Genomic DNA, 22,341 nt, shown 5'->3' on the forward strand with positions numbered 1-22,341 from the left:
TGTTTCATACAATTGTTGACTTGTTTTGATAACTATATGGAGCGAACAGTGATGTTGTCATTATTTTTTACCTTCTCGTGTCTATTTATAGACAGAGAAGGTATTAGAGTTGAAGACCAGTATGCTGGTGTCAACTACTTCCGTCTGTCAGACTTCCGTCTGTCAAGATCCGTTGACGTCATGCTATTGTGATGGGTCATATCATAAACTATGTGGGGTGTTCATGGTTCAGGTTGAGGTGCAGGAGAACGATTTTGAGCTGTGACAAAAATCAAAAGGGACTTAGCGGCATAGCCACAGTGTTAAGCCTTTCTCCAAGGTTCTTAGTTGACTACGATCTATTACAGACTACTGAGCTGACGTTAGGGGTACTCACTTTGTGTTTGCTCACTCTGTGTGCGCTAGTGTTTGGTACTGAGTTGCATGGATATCCCCTCATGGCCTCACGTGATATGGGCCTGTTGCATAATCTGCAGATGATCATATGCCTCTGAGTCTGAAAACGGTCATTGTGAAAGCCTGTCGGCATTTTCCTTGCATTTTTTCTCATTAAATTTTGCAAAATATCGGCGAGTACCTCAATATTTCAAGATAACTCTTTCTTCCCAATCATTTCCTGGAGTTTCAGAGTCATATGAACGAAAATGAGTGAAAGTTTTAGACAGGAAAATCGGACGTCGGCCATGTTCAATGTTTACAGTACAATCAGAAGTTTATGTGGAGGAAATAACTAACAAACACTGTTCATGATGCCCGCCCTCTAGAGGCAGACCTTCCTATATGAAGTACCACATTTGATGCTTGTGGAAAGCTTGACCACACAAAGGAGCAACTTTTAGAAAATGACAAATTGAATATGAAGGTATTCTGAAAATGTCAAATACTGAGGAAAAATGCGCAAATATTCAAAATAAACAGGTTAACTGACTGGTCAGCTATAAAAAACAATGAAAATGTTTATGATCAAAAGTTTTTGAGATGCGCACATTTTAACAAATACAGAAATTATTAATATTATAAATATAAGACCAAACTATTTTTTCAGGGATGGGACAGGTTGGAAATTAGGGGTGAGAGACAAAGGCACTCCTATTGCTGCATGTGGATGCAGCCACACCATTTCATTTACAGCATACTTATTCACTGTGTTGTGTTCAAGTTCCATATTGTACTGACTGTCATACAAGGATAACATAAGCAAAGCAAATCAAATTAGAAAAGGATCAATGCTGTTGTGTGGATTTTGCTGAACATGGCTGATTTTAATATTTCGCCCTATATATTTGGTATCCAGCAAAGGCATATTTTGATGTAAAGTCAAAATAAACACTACATTGCGGACAATATATGTTACCGTTTCTGCATGAACTTTTCTTTTTTAAATTATAGTATAGTAGTACTTTGAACAGATTAACAATTATCGTGATGTCAACCCATAATTTTACATCACAAAGACTGTAATTCTGCCAATTTTTTAGCTACTATAGACTATAGTCTATAGAAGCTATTGGGATGGGTATCCGTCCGGCGTCCGTCGTCAGTCTGTATGTATGTATGTCCGTTTGTGAGGCGTCCGTCCACTCAAATATCTTGAGAACCGCAGTACTTACTGATTTGATATTTGTTGTGTAGATGAAAAATATGATTTTGAGAAACTATTTTTTTTAATTTTTTGATATTGTTGAAAATAGGCAAATTAATGCCAAAAAAGGTGTTTTTGGTAAAAAATCTTCTTCTTCATAACCGCTGGTCAGACAGCTTTGTTATTTGGTATACAGGTCCCTAGGGATAACCCAACTTAGATTTGTTCAAATTGTGATGAAATATGCAAATCTGTATTTTTAAGGAATTTTTTTGTCATTTTTGGTCAAAATTTGACTTACATTGTATGTTATTCTTGTACTGTATAAACCCTATCAATTCACCCAGAAAAAAATAATTAATATGATTTTAAATAATTGAATTAATTAGGAAATCATCAAAGCCAAAATAATTTTAGTGTAGAATTATCAGAAAGTTCAACTTTTTTTGACAGTTCATAGTGAAATGCTTACCATCTTGGAGGATTAAAACATGTAAAGGCAACTTTCCTGAATCCCAACTTTGACATATTCTGAACCGTCATTTATTGTGCCCTGTATGTTATCTAAAAGAAATTGCTCAAAATAGTCAATAGAGATAGAGATAGAGATAGAGAAAGTTCTAATTTCCATTTACGGTTGACTTGGTAAGGATAAAATAAAATTACTGTTTGAGGAAAAAAATAGAGTGGTCAATTAAAAGAGTGGTCAAAGTGATAGGGTTTTTATGGTAAAGCTGGGCTGTATAAAGATTCCTCATGTGCTATTTATAGCAATTATGCAATCTGTGTAAACAGTGCAATGAAAGTGTAACATGATTCCTTATAATGCTTTGATGACCTTGAACTTCTTAAGTTTCAAACCTTTGTTGTCTCTTCAGTGTGCTTTCTCTGAGTATGTACAGTCTCAACTTATTAAACAGAACTCACAATGTTAATCAAAGATATCCACCTTCTTCATCAATACATGTGTCACAATAGGTTATTCTCTACATAACTCAACAGAGCTCTGTCAACTGTTGAGTTGCTTGTTCTTTCAAAACCGCTGGTCAGACAGCTTTAATATTTAGTTTACTTGTCCGTAGGATGACCTTAGTGAGATAATTTCATACAGTAAGGAAATACTTAATTTTGTATCCATGTCTATAGTAGCTTCAGGGACTTTGGCCCTATGTTTTTTATTTTTCAGTCATTTTATAAATTTTGCACTGAACAAGATGATTGAACAAATTGCAATGTTTGAATTTGTAAACTCAAAGAATAAAAATCCTTTGGTCACAGATTAAATTATTTTTTGAAAAGAAATTTACTCTTAAACACTTTCAGCATATATTCTTTACACGGTCATGTATTTCAAGGAAAATATGCCTATTAAAAACAGTAATTTCTTCACTTTCAATTTTTTTTCAATACTATGACAATTATCAGCCATGAGGTTTATACAAACACAAGACCAGATAAGCGTTTTTCATCATTTCCACAGGACTCTTTGGAAAATCCATTAAAAACAGTTAAAAGTAACTGAAATGATCACTTGGTATACATTTAATTTACAGATGCCAGGTTGTGTATTTCACATGCACTCAGGTCAGTAAGGAAGTGCGTCATTACTATTTTGGACTGTTAATTCTTATTTCTGAATTGTTTAACTTTTTTCCACATTGAACTATCTTTAGGCAGTTTATACTGTAGCTTAGAATTTTTTTGATTGATGTATTTAATCATCTTTTGGGTTCTTTGGTCCATATCCCACCTCATGCCCCTACATCATCAACTATTTACCAACAACTCCATGCCAACAACCAATTACCTGACCTGGCCACACATTAGAGAAGGTACAGCGTCATGTGACGGTATTTTTGATAAAGACTTAACCGTAGACTACCGGACTTGCCTCCTTTACCAACACAGTGATGGTACTTTTGCCGACGTCGTGTATTTTTTGGTTCGAAAGGTGCCTTTGATTGACTGAACAATGATGGTCTCCGTAGGCAATAATCAACTGGTACCGGCAAATCTGTTATTGGCTGCAGATGTATCAGTCTTACTGTGGAAGGCAACCACTGGCCCGTTGTAGGTTTGGCTACACTTAGTATGGGCATGCGCATATAACAAGTTAGCCTTATATTGGTTTGCAAGGACTGCGGATACAAACGGCGCCATTTGTTTCTCAGTCTTCTGCGATTTTTTATGATTTAACTTTTTAGCGTGTATTTGATGATGTCTCTGGATACGAAGTTGACAGTGATTGCACTTTTTTCGCTGTCGCGTATTTTTTGGCGCAAAAGGCTCATTCGATTGACTGAAGAATTATGGCCTCCGTAGGCCTCTGGGGTACTCAACCAGTACAGGCAAAAATTGATTTCGTTGCCGGCAAACCTGTAATTTCTACCGAGGAAGGCAATCCACCGGCCCGTAGTACATGTAGTATGGAGCTGGGTCCAGAGCAAGGTCACACGCATGTGCATATAACTAGTTGGCGTCATTGTGGAGTTAAAGATATGCCGTCCTCTTGACACAACGATAACTTTTGCATTTTCTGTTGCTTATACTTTGGGTAATTTCGTCAGTTGTGTGTTGATTTTGACATCATTGTTGACTTCGATCGCTAAAGACAGTGTGTGCTTATATGTTGATCGACTTACTTAAGGTATGGCAATCGATCCCAGGGCCTAGGAGTGGCACATGTAAAACAGTGTGTATCTTTGCATCAGAGGCGGAATAAACTATTGAGTGTATCTATTTACCCAGAAAATCTTAATCCTGACAGCTATGTGTGTACGCAACATAGAGCATAGAGCCAGTCGACGTTAGGGACACAAAAAACATGAGGAGCAAACAGGTAGAGGTTTTGAACACAATCAATGTACCCGTACTTCACCAATGTCTATAACTCCGCACTTTGAACATAGCTCGTAATGAACAGTGGAAAGCACGTGGGACGTGTAGACCTATAACAGCCACTTATGTAGTTTGTGCACATTGAAGATTTTGCAGATCAACAACTTTGACGGAAAATGGACCGACGTTTCCTACCGTAATTTTTACCTCCTTCGATTCAGCACAAAATTTTCGTATGGACTATTGATGCAGGATTACAGTCGTTACGTGGTGGCAAATCCTTGTCGTATTGATGACTATACTGCGTAAACAGTCACTAAATAAACTTTGCACGCATTTACGAGCACTGAATATTTTTACCGTTTTTAATCTCAAGCCGTCCGTATACGCGTATGACGGTGGCAAAACAACACAAGGAATCTGGCATACATTATTACTGAATTACTTTGTCCAAAAAAATTGAGTTAAAATACCCAAATGCCGAACGATCATGATACAGAACTTTGCAGGTTTCTGGACTGAACGACCCCAAACCGACCGGACCTCAGTCAACTGTGCCGGCCCGACGTCTTCTCTATCAGCGTCAACTCAACCTTTCTCTCTAGACAACTTTACCCAACAAACTGGGAATATACTTAATTTACCTTTAAAAAATTCAACTGTGTATCGTATGAAATGATTTACCGGGGCCACGGGGCAAATCATAAAACCAACAAACCCCAACAGAAACAGTGGAATGATCATTTGTGTGCAAGGTCACTCTGTAAAAATTCTAGCTTTGAAATGTCTAGACGGTACAAAAGACGGGGCAGAATAAGAAAAGATTACGACCAATGTGAAACTGCCGATGCCACAGCTGACTCTATAACTTTCAGGGCGTACATTGGTATAGAACGTAATGTTGATAGCATGGTAGTTCTGCGCGTCCAGTGATAACACGATTCCCAATATACCACGGCTGTTGAAGTTGAGCTGCTGCCTTCGATCGAAAATTTTCAACACAAAGACATAATATCAATAATTTTGCACGATTATAAGAGCCCGCTGTCTTCTCGCCTAATAGCTGTGATCAAGATTATTATGATAGAAGCAATTCACTGCCGAACACCTTGCTCTTCCTATACACAATGCGTAAAAATGGTTATTCCTGTTGAGAAATACGACAGCAAATATCGCAATGTGAATTTCTTACTATCTTCCTCGCAATGATTTTTTTCATCTGTGTCTATTTTACCATGGTTACTGGACCATTTCTGACGATTTTTTACTAACAGAGAATCAGTTTACACTCATCGTGGAAACACATTGCAAAGACGTTCACAAAATTTTCATCACAGGAAAGATTACCGTAATCCCCCTTTCAAAGATGTAAGAAATGTATAATGGGTTGTTATCTTGAAAAATCCCGAGCTGCAGCCGCTAACTACAAAATGCTTTTTCTTCCGAACAACTTCCCGACAACTTTACAAGCACACTCCGGTGATCACATGACGGTTGTAACCGTACATGTGCTGCCGCCAATGGAGAATCAAAAGACTTCAAATCAAAAGTAAAAAAATATAGAAAAAATATCGATATCCAGCAATGTAAAAACGAGTAATTTTGATAGGCTAAATTTATTGTATATTATAAAAAATGCCCAGGCTACTCGGAACAGCGTAAGATTATGATCTGAGTTGTTCGAATACTACACTCACACTGTAGGGTAAAAATGGGAACTCAGATCGTTATATAGGCTACTGATTCTGCCAAGCGAACCGCTTAGGCTAAAGACGGTAAAATTACCATACATGTAATTATTGTTGCTAATTTCTGTAAATTTTGCCGACTATTCGTTAGGAATTGTCAAATTTCTTGAGTTTGTCCGAAAACTTTTTCAGGGAATGACGTTAGTTTCAAGACACGTGATTGCGAACGCAATATCGATATCGGGATAGAAAAGTCAGTTACAGACAATCGAGGAAGAACAGAAAAGTCAGATAATATTAGAGCAAGTTAGTAAAAAACAAAGCTCAGAAAAACGTACAGAGAAGAACGACATCACGGCGATCTTCAGACCTTTCATCATGTTTCAGTCTGAACGGTCAACATTTGATGCTATAGTCTATGGCAAGTGTCTCTTTTTGGACAACTCCAACAGAGATGAATGGATCGCGATTTAGTTTCATCGCCCCGACCCGACAGGAAATAATGCAGCTCATGGGCACCTGTATAATCGTTGCATGAACGTATCCAATGGCCGGCCACTGCATTGGCCTTTGACCGTGCATCGCCAGCAAACAACGGTTTTGGACGTCACGAGAGCAATTTTTCGCCTTCTGTGAGCGGTTTAGATGTTTGTGTATATAGGCACAGATCGGAATCGAGTTGATTTCGGCTGAAAGTAGTTAGAAAAGTAGTTTTTCGTGCTCGGTCCAAATGGGTCCGCATGTCGCCGGTTTTGTCCATGTAACCGTTGGTCGAGTATTTTGCTCAGTAGATAGTAAGAATCGTTCATTCATTGTTGACATCGTAATCGATCCGATGTACACAACAAATGTTTGATCGTTTGCACCTTTGCGCGTCCCCTCGTGATTGGCAGCTGTTTGAACGCTTTCATCAATTGTTCTTTGTACGCTTCAACACAGCATCGAAGCAGTTTTGGCATCAAAAAGCAACTTAAAATAGAAAAAATGAGAGAATTTCTCCGACAAGGTGATTCCACAAGTATTCACAAAACGTAATATGTTGGGACAGTGCTTTATTTACACCATGGTTCTTGAAGGATCCAGATTTTCGGAGCATTCGTTGACGCTGCTACCATGTGCCACTCATGTTGGATTATGAATGCTCAGGGAGATAGGGGGTATTTATAGGCTCCCCCTGCCTTTAAGCAGTACAGTTGTGCATTTAAGACTCATGGCATAATCCGACATGGCATGATCGTACATGATCGAGATTGCATTTAGCACGATCACGGTCTGTTTCTAGCTCCATGCGATAAGTAATGTTGCTTGTTACACTGTTGTTACATATATTTCCACGAAAATACCATCAGAATTTCCTCGTGGCTACTTGAAATCGTGCACTTGCATGCATGTAATTGTCAACATCACTATGCTTGAATGTAGTTGACTCTTATTACATCAACTGCAGAGTGCACATATATGTACATGTGCAAGTCACCCCATATTATAATCAAAACATTTTCGTATTGCAACGTTTGAGCTGCCCGAAGCCAGAATTTACAGTTTACGAGAAATTTATCTCACATGTAAAACTGAGTTCTACTGTGAACGAATGCAAGCTATGTTAAATAACTATCGTGAATAGCAGCATATTATAAATATTTTGTACCTACCACTGTATCACTATCAGAAAATCAGAAGGAAACAAACCAGTCAGAGCATGGAGCTAGACTCTATGGTCAGAGAAACTGTGGTCAGGATGATGCTGTCCAATTTTAACATTTGTCTCTTACACACACACCAATACTTATGACTGTCTCACAACATTTCCATATCATTTGCTCTATTCATTACGTAATTCAAAAGTGAATTTGGTTTTTGCGTATGGTGTAAACTTATTTAGTCTCATAGATGACATGTTAAGATGCATGGTTGATTTCACATGATGGTGTGGTGAGTGTAACAAGCAAATGTTTTTTAATCAATGGCCCAAATTTATTTTCTATTTGATTGACAATACATGTAGGTACATGTGTAATCAATGCCAACAATCCAGTTTAAGTAATTTGGTTAAGATTATAGCCATTGTTCACTTATGGTACTGTGCTGCTAAATTTTTCTCCCGTTCTGCATTATTATATAAGTTCACCATTCCTGTTTTACCTATTTTTTATCCTATTTGCCATTTTGGTGAGGCCATCCTGAAATGAGCTATCAAAGATATCCACCTTCCTCATCAACACATGTATCACAAAAGTTATTCTCTACCGGGGAGGTATATACCGGTACATAACATAGCAGAGCTCTGTCGACTGTTAGGTCACTCTTTTTGCAAAACCACTGGTCAGACAGCTTTAATATTTGGTATACGGGTCCCTGTGATGACCTTAGTGAGATAATTTCATACAGTCAGGAAATACTTAATTTGTATCAGTCGCGCACAGAATTGCAACATCTAAGTCGGTTACTGTGACCAACTCTTTTGGGTTGGAAGCAGTGGCCGACTGGTTTTGTGTGAGGCCTATCAGCTAGGCAATGTTGCCGTGAGTGTGTGGGGGTTCGAATCCCGTTTGGGTTATAGTAAAATTTAGATTTCTTTAACCTGAGTGGACAGTATTGCTGGTGGATATTTACTGTCTCGTCCCCGAGTCTGTCTGATAGCTCAGTCAAAAAAGCTTTGTGCTTTTCCGATTACTATATGTGTGTACTATGTGTGTGTGTACTGTGTCTGTGTGTCGTCTGCTCCACGCACACCGTGTTGCTCGGTCGCGCACAGAATTGCAACATCTAAGTCAGTTACTGTGACCAACTCTTTTGGGTTGGAAGCAGTGGCCGACTGGTTTTGTGTGAGGCCTATCAGCTAGGCGATGTTGCCGTGAGTGTGTGGGGGTTCGAATCCCATTTGGGTTATAGTAAAATTTAGATTTCTTTAACCTGAGTGGACAGTATTGCTGGTGGATATTTACTGTCCCCGAGTCTGTCTGATAGCTCAGTAAAAAGCTTTGTGCTTTTCCGATTACTATATGTGTGTACTGTGTGTGTGTACTGTGTCTGTGTGTTGTCTGCTCCACGCACACCGTGTTGCTCGGTCGCGCACAGAATTGCAACATCTAAGTCGGTTACTGTGACCACTCTTTTGGGTTGGAAGCAGTGGCCGACTGGTTTTGTGTGAGGCCTATCAGCTAGGCGATGTTGCCGTGAGTGTGTGGGGGTTCGAATCCCATTTGGGTTATAGTAAAATTTAGATTTAATCCAAATCTCCTACTGTGTATATGTTTGATCTCCAAATTATTCAGCAAAAAGAATACTCAAATAACAAGTGAAAGTATCTCACTGACCATCATACACTTCTGTTGTTTGCAGACTGAAGCTGTTGTTTTGCAGCCTGAAGCTGTTGTTGATAGAATGACAAGTGTGTATGAAGAAGTTCGGACAGATCATTACAAATTCCAAAGGAAATACAGGAGCATTTAATATACTACTCAATGAGACTAATGTTGGATATGATGTTGTAGGTGATGTTGTAGTTATCAAGGGAGACTTGGCAAAATTTGAAGTGATTATCAAAGAAGCAATATCAATGATGATGCAAGACCCAACAGAAGTAGATATGTCGGATGTAAGTCAAAATTTCATAGCTTGTGAGATGGTTATTATGAATTGCAGGTCTGACAATGCGTAAACTGCATCATTTATTCTCATTCTCAGAAGAAGATTGCAGACTGGATAATCTGTCTTGAACCTGATTAAGTACTGATTTTGCTTTAAATGTACCACTTGACAAAGCAGTGTCCATGCAATGTTGAACACAAATTTTGTAAGCCTACATGTATATTATAGAACTTTATACTACAGGGGATAAATTTCTGCTGGCCCATGGTCACGGTAGAGTGAAAATCCCCATGTCTAATAAGTAAAAGTTATCACTTGACCAAGGTCTAGTACCAGAAGTTTAAAAGAATAATTGTATTACCTTTTTCCTGCACTCTGTTTCAATCTAAAACTGCAACCTGATACAAAATTTGGCATAAACTCAGCCATTACTAAAACTCCTGCACACTCTGTATGTAATACTGGTACAGAGTATCTAGGAGTTTCAGTAATGGCCAACTTTATGCCAAATTTTGCATGGATGTTTACATGTACTTTCTGTACTGATTAGCAGATCTCTCATCACCGACATCTCTCCTTACATGAAATCTGCATCCATACCAGAGCATACAGATAAAGTATCGCTCAAAGCTTCACTTTTTTAGCCTCATCGTTTTTGGTATCATTTCTGTATCGTTTCCGCATCGCCCAACCCCCAAACCAACATTGCTCAATCGGTTGTTAGTCCCCACGGACACCGTCCGGGGGGACTTATAGGTTTGGTCATGTCCGTGCGTGCGTGCGTGCGTCCGTGCGTCCGTCCGTCCGTTCACGCAGATATCTCAGAGATGCCTGGAGCGATTTCATTCAAACTTGGTACAAGGATTACTTCATATGTCATACAGATGCACGTCGATTTGTTTTGTGGTACGATCCAATATGGCTGCCAGGCGGCCATTTTATTACGATTTTTTCATGTACAGAGCCATAACTCAGGCATGTTTCAACTGATTTTATTCAAAGTTGGTACAAGGACATTGACCAATGTCATAGATATGCATGTCAATTTTTTTTGTGATATGATCCAATATGGCCGCCGTGCGGCCATTTTGTTACGATTTTTTCATGTACAGAGCCATAACTCAGGCATATCTCAACCGATTTTATTCAAACTTGGTACAAGGACATTGACGTATGTCATACATATGCACGTCAATTTGTTTTGTGATAAAATCCAATATGGCCGCCAGGCAGCCATTTTATTATGATTTTTTCATGTACAGAATCATTACTCAGGCATGTTTCAAAGATTTTATTCAAAGTTGGTACAAGGACATTGACCAATGTCATAGCTATGCACATTGATTTGCTTTGTGATACGATCCAATATGGCAGCTGTGTGGCCATTTTATTACGTTTTTTCATGTCCAGAACCATAACTCAGACATGTATCAAGCGAATTTATTCAAAGTTGGTACAAGGACATTGACCAATGTCATATATATGCACCTTAATTTGTTTTGTGATACAATCCAATATGGCTGCTGTGTGGCCATTTTATTACGTTTTTTCATGTCCAGAACCATAACTCAGACATGTATCAAGCGAATTTATTCAAAGTTGGTGCAAGGACATTGACCAATGTCATATATATGCATCTTAATTTGTTTTGTGATACAATCCAATATGGCTGCTGTGCGGCCATTTTGTTATGATTTTTTTCATGTACAAAGCCATAACTCAGGCATATCTCAACCGATTTTAATCCAAGTTGGTACAAGGACATTCACCTATGTCATACATATGCACATTGATTTGTTTGGGATACGATCCAATATGGCCACCGTGTGGCAATTTTATTACGATTTTTTCATGTCTTGAACTACAACTCAGACATGTATCAAGCGAATTTATTCAAAAGTATTTTTATCACAGACCTAATGAAGAGGACTCTATCCTCTCTGAGGACCTGTAATCAAGTATCCATTAACAAGTGGGGACTGTGTCATCAATGATGACTTGTTTCGTATCGTTTCCACATCGTTTCCGTATCGTTTCACTAGTGCATCACCTCATTCCCGCCCATAAAAGGTGTGTCCTTTCATTTTAAACTTGCATCGCGTCGAACAATAAAAAGAACGATACGCGAACGATTTGTTTTTGCCATGACCTTTTGCCATGACCTCTATCAACAGCTGAGCTGAGGCCTGCTGTGTCATGTTCTTATCTCAACAACGATATTTAGAAACGCGGAGACAGGGCGCAGCGCATTTTTAGCTCACATTTGGTGTACCAATGTGAGGTTATCGTATAAGCTGAATCAGTTAATTTGCATCTGATTTGCATGTCTGTATGTCTGTATATTTGTGGGTATGTGCGGATGTATGTCCGTCACACACAAAGGCTCCCATATCGCCAAAGCTACCATCTCAGTATTTGATGTACAGGTAGATGCAGGGGTTGAGATGTGAATTTGTTCAGATGAACACATCAGTGTCAAAAATATGCAAATGAGGTAAGAGAAAGTGAAATCCTGCAAATGTGCAGGAGGCATGCCAGTGAGAAACAGGCAAACTCCACTGATCTTGACTCATTTCCTGTCATTGTTTATGAACTGTTACATATTAACAGACCAGCTGCAACCATAGACAGTAGATGGGGGAAGACCATTTATACTAAACTAAGAGGGGCTTGTTTCTGCTATGCATGTTGCTAAAGTTGACCTCCAGTACCTAAAGTTAGACCTTAATTACTTTTGTCATTCTTGTTTTTCTGGTTTAAATATTTCTTGTTGTTTTTCTGGTTGTACTGTGCAGAAATCATTGCCATAACATCAACGTAGAATTTTCCTCCACTGAACAGATAGAAACAACATTTATTGTTGATCATTGGTAACCCATACTGGTATATACCAATTCTGATCAAATTTGAGCGACACCGTATAATTGCGGTATTTTTGTAAGATGTAATAGAAGCAATGGTTTTGTCGAAAGTTCTGAAAAAAAGAAATCAGAGCACATTTTCACTTGGGGTCGACATGAGGTCGCAGCCATGTCGATCGACTCAATTTCTGCGTGGCTGCACGGAACTCAAAGACATCGGATATGAGCGTGAAAAATCGATGTCATTTCGTCAAAAGTCAGCGAAAATTGAGAACATAGACAAGATTTCATCTAGTTGAAGGTAAATGATTGGTTAATAATCATGAATTCGAACGTCTCGGACGATGGGGGTACGTGATTTAGAGTGATCGGCGCGGCGTGACATATGTAGGCCTACTCAGATTTATACCGTATTCGCACGGTGCGATAGTTTGCCTAAAATTAATTTTATTTTTGATTGATAATTGGTTGCGGAGTGTAATTATGAATTGCATAGCAATTATTGAAACACTTGGAAGTTCCCGCTATCAAACTGTTATCAATGTGTTGTGACTAAAGGTCACGGACTTCCTCTACGTCATAATTTATTCACGTCAATCGGGTTTAAAGGTCACTGTGTAAAGTGTTAGGAGAATTCATGGCGGCATCACCATATGTGTTAACCTAGTATATGATACACTGCAGGTATTATTTTAGCAATTCTCCTTACTTTTTACGGCCAGGTTTTTCTTGTGTGCTTTCACAGACGTACATGTATTTACGCGTAAAAATACTAATTTCAGTCATATAAAATGGTCATCCGCATACAGTACCGCAAATTTCTGGGTTTCTAGTCAGCGGAAAAGTTGTCCCACATCATTTTTGACACTTGTCTCATCGGGCAACCGTAAATGGTGTTTCAGTTGCAGTTGCCCCAACGTGACTTTCACTTGCAACCGTTAATGTCTGTCCTGATAGAGTGCTATCTTGTTACAAAAATGTTCGCAAATAAAACGGTATACAAACTTCATATCAAATAAAAGCAATTTGCAAAAGTAGCGAATTATCATCACAATATGTTTCAACTTTGTTCCCATTTTTTTGTGTTGAAGCAACATTTCATGAATGGACAATGTCGGACACATGTATTTGATCTTTCATTTTGTATACCTTTTCTCTCAAAAACATCGGCAATGCCAGGCGGCGAAATTTCCGAAGACAGCAACTTTGCTGTTGCATTTTTGAGTGAATATGCCGTGGACTTGATATGATGCAGCGGCGATGTAAGGCTGATACGATGCGGCAGCGATGCAAGGCTGATACGGAGGCGGTAATGAAACAATATAGAAAATAAACAAACTGAGGCGACAGCGATGTCGGAAACGATACGGAGGCGATCTAGCGGTGATGCAGAGGTGATCTGAGGCGAAGGTTTATGCCATACTTTATCTGTACTGATAGGGGGTGTCCCTCAATAGGTCAGTTACTAGACAGTTGAAAGTGAATCCCAGTATACCGGTATATCATGAATCACATAGTGTTCAGGAATGAGCACTCATGTTGTTGATCGATGATTTGATTATGCAACAAACTCTTGAATCCAATTCACTCCATTCACCAACAAAGTTGTCCTGAACAGAGCATCATGATGGTCTTGGAACAACCTGTAGCAGACCTTCACTGTTCGCACTACCGCTCGCCAGACGGCAAAATGGTGAATTGATTCACTCACTGGCCACTCAGACAGTCAAACAATTGACAGACTTGCAACTTCAAACTTTGTAACGTTCGTTCACTTCCTTCTACCATTGACAGTCTCGCTTCTACTGTCTATGGTTCTACGATGTTATTTGTGCAAAATATGTCAAAAATGAGTATCTTTCAATGAAGTACCGCAGAGTCTGTAGATCTATGAGTCTTTTCTATAGAAACTGGGGGTTAAATTTTCCTTTATGCGCATGCCCTGTTACCTAAAAACAATAAGCTGGGGGTCTTCAGCATCAACATCTCTGTTATGTTAATTTGCCCCACCGTGCAATGCTGGGGACATGAGCAAGTTCCCTGCTGTGATGTACCTTCAGTTAATTAGCAGCATAAAGACTTTATGTTCATAGAAAAGACTCTTTTACTACAGACTAAGTGTATTCCAAGGCTCGACAAACAGTACCCTAGTGACATGCAATCATAACAAATAGATGTAACTGTATGGTGTTTACATGTGAATTTCCTGCCTGTCTAGAACACTTTTCCTTACAGAACTTACATGTAATTAATGATTGACACGACGCTTTGTGATGTTTAGGTATATGTATATCGGTATCGTATGCTATGTATGTCCCCTACCATATACCGGTACTGTCCACGTCTATAGTGGCTTCAGGGACATTGGCCCTATGTTCTCTTAAATTGCGTGTTGGATTGCTTTGAAACTTGGTATGCATGTTCCCATGAGTAAACTTAGTTGAGTTTGTTCAAAGTGTGACAAAACGTGCAATATTGTATTTTTGTGACAATTTTGCGGTTTTTCGTCCAAAAAAATGCCAAATATCTCGTTCTTGAAATCTCTGGTCAAATTTGCAAACACTTGAGATTTGCTGCACATTACACCTTTGTTTTTAGTTGTGTATGTGCATGCTTAACTGTAAATAGGAATTTGTTTGAATGAAGTTATCATGGGCAAAAAGTATGCTACGAAAAGATTATGAGCAGCAAAAGTGTAAACTGTGTGAAAATGTCCATAACTGAGAGTCAGAATACCGGTATTATATATTCCCATTTGGTAATATTATTAATCAAAGACCTCCAAGCCAATAGTAAGTTGTTTTTAGAGGTTATAAACGGCAAGTGAGGGTATTTGGTTGCGGATATAAGACCTCTGGTGTGAAAATTAGCATATTTGCCGGGAAATAATTACTGAGTGAAACAAGGTGATCATTTCATCTAAATATTCTAATTTTCACCTCAGAGGTCTTATATCCACAACCAAATACCAAAGTGCAATGTTAAACCTCATTATAATATACAAAAGTTAAATACAAATGGACAATGTGGTTATTTACGACAGAAGTTGGAATGAGGTTTCAGAGCCCACCCTCAACACAGACTCTGAAAAGAACATTTCAGAACACGTGCGTTTGCACAGTTGATTCCATACAATAGGGTAATGCAACACATTCATATCTTGATTGCACATCGAACTTGAAGAATTTTACTTGAGAAAACGCTCAAAAAGAACTTTAAAAATTTATGCCTTTGTTACATGGCCGTTGCTGCCTATACAAATCTTCAATTGTGGGTTCATCAACTTGCACCAGACTAAAATTTAACAATCAAAATCAATATCAAACTGTTGACTTGTTCAACATTATGGCTTGTTGAGTTCTCAAGCTGGAGTTCAGGTTTGTGTGAGCTTAAAAATGTTAAGCAGTGGGCAGGTCTTCTTTTTGAGAATATAAACCCCGGCTCCAGCCAATCAGATTGCCAGATTTTTAGTTAAGCATATTATAATAATTATCTTAACTATTACTATTTGACAAATTACCAAATATTGTCAACATTAATTCCATGTAGTTAAATATTACAAGAGGACATCTTTTTACCTTGGTTTGGTAGCTTATACCACTAATTTTGTTGTACCAGGCTGCATGGTGTTGTATATGTGTGTGTTCATTGCAACATTTGCCAAGCTTAAATACTTTGCATTGGTATTGATGGACTATGCATCTAAATGTGCTCAAATGCACTTGACATTATGATTATTACAAGCTAAGGCCCATACCGGGTAGAAGCTATGTTGCATAACTCACTCTGGTCTGCCGCACCAAACCAATGTGAGCCAAGTGTTATGTTTTGTATTGTACTACAGTTCAAATTATGTTGGTATAAGTATGCTCCGGTGCAAGTGTGGTACATAATGTAATAATGAAAAGTATCCTAAAATCTTGTATACTTCTGTGTGGTTGGATTGATTGCTTGAGTGTTATTGATGTGTCAGCATTCAACTTGAGTAAGACTTTTCTTTCTGACTTTACAGGAATTTATGAAATTAGTAGGCCAAATAAGACTTGATCAGCTGCCACTACCAATCAGTGCAGTAATAACCAGCCTGAACAGCAGCAGATGCAAGTGGAGTTTGAAAGAGCATGAAGGCAAAGTGTTGTTAAGAGTAAAAGGACATTTACATCAACTTATTCAAGTCAATGATTATTTGGTAGCAATGTTAGTGAAAGATCCAGTGGCTTGTGCCATTTCAGCCAATTTAAGAAATGACAGTAATGATGAAGAGATCCCAAATTCAAATAAGGCTACTTGGGGCTGTCTGTCAGATGTCAAAACTAGTGTGTCTGGCTTACACCACGATAGATTACAGAATGTATCAGCAACTATTAGTAGCAAAGTGTCGTCAAGACATTCACACTCTTTAGAGCATGGAATGGAATATGAGAAAAATACTGAAGAAAATCTTGGTCAAAATGAGACTGGTAGAGATGAGATGCATGCAAATGAAGCCACTGATATTAGTTGTCAGAAAACAGGGTTATTGAGAACAAGCAAAACAAAATGTGATATGACAAAGGGCAGTGGCAGCAATTCAGGAGGTAGTATTAGAAAGATTGATTCTTCATCAAAAGATGCAACAAGTGCAGATTCAAATGATGCTGTGGCTCAAATACCACAACATAATGCCCACGAAGTAGGAGAACAGGATAAATATTGGGACCCCAGCAATATGATGATGAACAGCATAAGAGTGTAACAAAATCTCCTCCTCCTGAAAAAGGAAGGGCAAATAAGAGCATAACTGAGAAACCTATAAAAGATGTCAGTTTACTAACTAAATCAAAATTTAAACCACAAACTAATGATCATAGCATTGATACTCATCTGACGACATGTTCCATTCAGTTCAAGGTAATGCTGAGAAGTTAAAAGGTTTAGACAATAAATCACACAGCAATCCAAAAGTTGAAATTACAAACACCTCTGTTTTATCCCATGATACAACCAAAAATAGGAACTTTCAGAATGGTTCCGATATTAATCATTGTTCAGCAAACACAACAACTACAATGGGGGAAAAAGGTGCAGAGAAGGGTAAAGTTTTTTCAACAGCCACCTCTGATCAGCCAGAAATCAATGCTGATAGTAACAGTCATAGTTCATGTGATTGTAAACCTGAATCACCACAAATAATGGTAAGGAAAAGAAAGACCTTGGTCAAACTTTGAAAGGGGCTGGAAAATCTACTGACTTAAGTGCGCCAGATCTTGTGACAGTTCAATCCTCTCAGCAAAAGAAGATTACATTTGAACAGAATTCAAAAAAACATCAGCATCTGAACTAGAAGAGAAGAGGGCAGGCAAATTGATGTTGTAAAAAACAGGAATAATAGTATGATAATGTCACAATCACAAGCCCACACCATCGATCCTCACCTTAATGACTTAAATGTTCACCCTGACCAGCTAGAAATGGTTCCAGTTCTCTTTCAAGTTCTGGAAGAGAAGAAGAAAAACATGAAAATACTGAAAACTCTGTACAAGATTCAGATCAGAGAGATGGAGGTAGTTTTGGCATGAGTGGGCATCAACCAGATGACAAAAGGGCAGATAGTGAATTTCCAACTGAAAGGTCTACCAAAGGAGCTAAAACTCTAGTTCACTCACTATCTTCTGCAGAAAAACGGGGCCACAGTAACCACATACGTGTAGTACAGGATGATCCCCAATTATTACATTTCATATTTCTCATGCGTTCACAAGCGATTAACGAACTGAAGGTGAAGCATGGAGCTTCGATTGATTTTAAAGATAAAAATGATACTAAAGTATATGTTGTTCTCAAGAAATCCTGCACAAATGAGGATGCAGATAAAGCTAGAGACGACTTCATCAAATTGTTGCAATGTGTCAAGAAAAATCTAAGATGTAGAATAATTGATTTAAGAGGAAGGAGTATTGATTCTCAAAAAAAGGAAAAAGCCAAGAAAATCATTGTTGAAAAAGAAAGACAGAATAAGGTCTGTCGTGTTGAACCTGCTAACGAAGATGTTGTCAAACTATACAGTGAAAATGAAAAGATGTTAGATGACATTGTAAAAAAGGCTTGCAAAGCTTTAGATATTACACCTCCAAAAGGAGACAGCAAATTCATAAAAGACACACACACTAAAGATCATCAGTCAGCTCAGTCCATGAAAACTTCCAAAGAGTCAGATGGCAATGCTACCAAAAATACCCATATATCTGAAAAGGTCAAGGAAAGTGACATGAATACCAGAGAGAAATCTAAAAGTTCAAATAATCCTAGTGGCAAAGAGATTGATATGCTTCGAAGTCTAAGACTCTTACAATGAAAGAATGTCCCTACCTATTACAAATCTTCTATAATACATGCAAATATGAGATCACACAACTTTCAAAGCTGTACAATGTTCATATCAAATTTGACCCATCAATTGATGCAGGAGCTTTATGCATTGTTCCAGGTGATGAGTGTGTTGCTCAGTCTTTAGAATTGACAAAAGAAAAATTAAAAACTCTTTTGCAGGCAGTACTTAACTCACTTGAAAAGGAGGTCATTGATTTCAGTAACAACTCAGAAGTAACTAAACAAAATGTGCAAAACGCTCAAGGGATGCTAGAAATTTACAAACACAGTGTGTCTTTTGATTTCATACCAAAGCAAAGATTTGTCCTGTACAGTGACAATAAACAATTACTGCGTAAAGCAAAAAATGTGGTTCTGACATCTTTGGAGCTATCATCTCAGATACCTCATGTAGCGGGTAGCAATAAGGACAAAGTGCAGTCAGAAGTAAATGCAAAATTGTCTGAAAGTCCAACAGATGAATCAAATAGATTAACCAAAAAGGCTACAGCAGGGGAAGATATGTTATCTTTTATTTTTCATGTTTATACAGACACACTGGATAGTATTTCAAACAACAACGGTGTAAAGTTTGAGTGGACTGAAGGTCATGATGTTGTCATAAAACCAGCTAAGGATAATGGCAAATGCACTGAGCAAATTTAGAAGATGCATATGAAAGTTTGTTTCATTTGTTCAACCCTGCATACCAAGATGATATCCAAGGAGATTGACTTGAAGGGAAAAGGTTTATCAGATACCAGAATTAGGCAAGCTATAAGAGTGACCCATGCTGCACATGACAAAATCCGTGTAATTGAGAGTAATGAGCAAATCAGAATATTAGGTGAGGCAAGTGAGGTTAAGCTTGCCACAGATACATTCTGTAATCACCTTGGTGTAAGTATTCCCCAATCTCGTCATGGGGGGCGGAGAAGAGGGGGGCCTTCAAACATGCAGAGAAGTAACAGTTCAGATGACAAGACAGACCAAGAAAGGAAAGTTTTATTAGAATTTGAGGTAGGAAAACCAAAGAGAACAAAAGTATCAGTGTGTCAGGGAGATATCACCAAGGAGCGAGTGGATGCTATTTCAAATGCTGCAAATGAGAGGCTTGACCATGCTGGAGGTGTCGCTGGTGCTATTTTGAAGGCAGGAGGATACAGCATTCAAAAAGAGAGTCATGATATCATACAAAGAGAGGGAAGATACATCAACAAGGCAGAAGTGGTTTACACCAAGGCAGGAAATTTACCGTGCAAATGGGTTCTCCATGTAGTTGGTCCAGTGTGGAATGAGAGAAATACAGACAAAGTGAAAGAATTTTACAGTACTGTTGTATCAATCTTTTGACAATGGCTGAAGGTTTAGGAGCCAAGTCTGTCGCCATACCAGCTATTGGTACAGGTATGATTTCACTTCTGATTCTTTTTATTCACTACAGGACGTAGTCAGGGTAGCCTATAGATTCTATTCGTCCGCTTGCCTCCGTACCTCCAACCCACTCCCGTCTGGTCTCGTGAGCAGTATTTCGAGCTGGAGTCGTAAAAACTGCTCATTTGAACGTCAATGGTCACTAACTGAGACCATGACGTCACTAGCATCCCTTTCAAAGTCAATCACTGAAAATGACCCTCTCTTGATTGGCCTATGTCTTGGTTGGACAGAGCTAATTTTAATATGACGTCAAATATGTTCACTATGTTGACACTGCAGCTCTGCCCAACCAAGTCATAGGCCAATCATGAGAGGGTCATTTCAGTGATTGACTTTGAAAGGGATGCTAGTGAAGTCACGGTCTCAGTTGGTGACCATTGACATTCAAATTAGCAGTTTTTACAACTCTAGCTCGAAATACTGCTCACTAGACTAGACGGGAGTGGGTCAGAGTACGGAGGCAAGCGGACAAATAGAATCTAGGCTATAGTCAGGGGGAATGGACATAGTCTAAAGGAACTTATGGTTTTGATCACATCTGTCCGTTCATCCCTGTCTCTGTCACCAAGCATTTCTCTGACATATGTTAACCCCTTTCTAAGTTCGTACAAGGACATTGACTTATGTAGAAATACATATGCACATCAATTTGTTTCACAATATGATCCACTACGCCTCATCTGTACCGCGGTAGTTTTTAGTCCCCACAGACAGTGTCCGGGGGGGGACTTGTACCGGTAGGTTTGGTCATGTTTGTGCATGCATGTATCCGCCTGTCTGTCTGTTAACACAGATAGCTCAGAGATACATGTACCTGGGGTGATTTCATTCAAACTTGGTACAAGGATATGTCATGCATATATATGCACGTCAATTTTTTTTGTGATACAATCCAACATGCCACCATGTGGCCATTTTGTTAGTGAAGTACTGTACAGTTAGGATTTTTTCAGGTACAGAGCCTTTCAGGCACATCTCAACTGATGTTATTCTAAGTTCCCACTGACACTGTCCAGGGGGACATATAGGTTTGGTCATGTCTGTGCGTCCGTATAGGTTTGGTCATGTCTGTGCGTCCGTGCGTGCGTGCATCCATCTGTCTATTCACACAGATATCTCAGAGATGCAAGGAGCGATTTCATTCAAACTTGGTACAAGGATTACTTCATATGTCATAGATATGCATGTAAATTTTTTGTGATACGATCCAATATGGTTGTCAGGCGGCCATTTTACTACAATTTTTTCATGTACAGAGCCATAACTCAGACATGTTTCAACCGATTTTATTCAAAGCTGGTACAAGGACATTGACCAATGTCATAGATATGCACGTTGATTTGTTTTGTGATACGATCCAATATGCCCGCAAGGCAGCCATTTTATTACTATGTTTTCATGTACAGAGCCATAATACTGACAGACATGTACATGTATCAAGCGAATTTATTCAAAGTTGGTACAAGGAGATTGACTAATGTCTTGCATATGCATGTCAATTTGTTATGTGATATGATCCAATATGGCTGCTGTGCTGCGTTTTTGTTACGGTTTTTTCATGAACAGAGCCATGATACTCAGGCATATCTGAACCGATTTTATTGAAAGTTGGTACAAGGACATTAACCTATGTCATACATATGTAGGTCAATTTGTTTCATGATATTGATCCAATATGGCTGCATGGTAGCCATTTTGTTCCAATTTTTTCATGTCCTTTGCCAAAACTTGGGCACGTCTCAACTGATTTTATTCACGATTTTATTCAAACTTAGTACAAGGACATTGACCTATGTCATACATATGCACATTGATTTGTTTTGTGATACAATCCAATATGGCCGCCGTGTGGCCATTTTTTCCGATTTTTTCATTTCCGGAACCATAACTCAAACATGCATCAAGGGAATTTATTCAAAGTTGGTACAAGGACATTGACTTATTTATACATATGTATGTCAATTGGTTTGCCGAGATGGTCCAATATGGCCACATG

The 22,341-nt window shown here is 38.6% G+C and overlaps 3 protein-coding genes across 3 annotated transcripts in view; all 3 read left to right on the top strand.

Moving 5' to 3' along the window:
• LOC139120136 (uncharacterized) overlaps window positions 1–18,501 on the top strand; it is a 68,360-nt gene extending 49,859 nt beyond the window's left edge. The window contains exons 4-5 of the mRNA XM_070684287.1: window positions 9,451–9,706; window positions 16,573–18,501. Of these exons, the coding sequence (XP_070540388.1) occupies window positions 9,506–9,706; window positions 16,573–17,295 (924 nt within the window). The 5' untranslated portion in view covers window positions 9,451–9,505 and the 3' untranslated portion in view covers window positions 17,296–18,501. The remainder of the gene's footprint in view (window positions 1–9,450; window positions 9,707–16,572) is intronic.
• LOC139120695 (uncharacterized) lies at window positions 17,609–18,894 on the top strand. Its single transcript, XM_070685229.1, has 3 exons — window positions 17,609–17,734; window positions 18,005–18,103; window positions 18,385–18,894. Exons 1-3 carry the CDS (start codon window positions 17,609–17,611, stop codon window positions 18,892–18,894), a joined length of 735 nt encoding a protein of 244 aa, XP_070541330.1.
• Window positions 18,895–19,862: 968 nt separating this feature from the next.
• On the top strand, window positions 19,863–20,261 carry LOC139120696 (uncharacterized protein TM_0508-like). The gene has a single exon (XM_070685230.1). The coding sequence runs from the start codon at window positions 19,863–19,865 to the stop codon at window positions 20,259–20,261; it is 399 nt and encodes a 132-aa protein (XP_070541331.1).
• The last annotated feature ends 2,080 nt before the right edge of the window (window positions 20,262–22,341 follow it).

Source organism: Ptychodera flava, chromosome 20 (assembly GCF_041260155.1).
Source record: "Ptychodera flava strain L36383 chromosome 20, AS_Pfla_20210202, whole genome shotgun sequence".
In the NCBI taxonomy this organism is placed as follows: Eukaryota; Metazoa; Hemichordata; class Enteropneusta; family Ptychoderidae; genus Ptychodera; species Ptychodera flava.

What these genes read in the sequence shown, in the direction of transcription:
- LOC139120695 (XM_070685229.1), top strand. Translation starts at nt 17,609, where the DNA reads ATGGGGGAAAAAGGTGCAGAGAAGGGTAAAGTTTTTTCAACAGCCACC. An exon ending in CTGAATCACCACAAATAATG is followed by an intron (nt 17,735 to 18,004) that starts GTAAGGAAAAGA and finishes CACCCTGACCAG; the next exon opens with CTAGAAATGGTTCCAGTTCT. An exon ending in TTCAGATCAGAGAGATGGAG is followed by an intron (nt 18,104 to 18,384) that starts GTAGTTTTGGCA and finishes GTTGTTCTCAAG; the next exon opens with AAATCCTGCACAAATGAGGA.
- LOC139120696 (XM_070685230.1), top strand. Translation starts at nt 19,863, where the DNA reads ATGCAGAGAAGTAACAGTTCAGATGACAAGACAGACCAAGAAAGGAAA.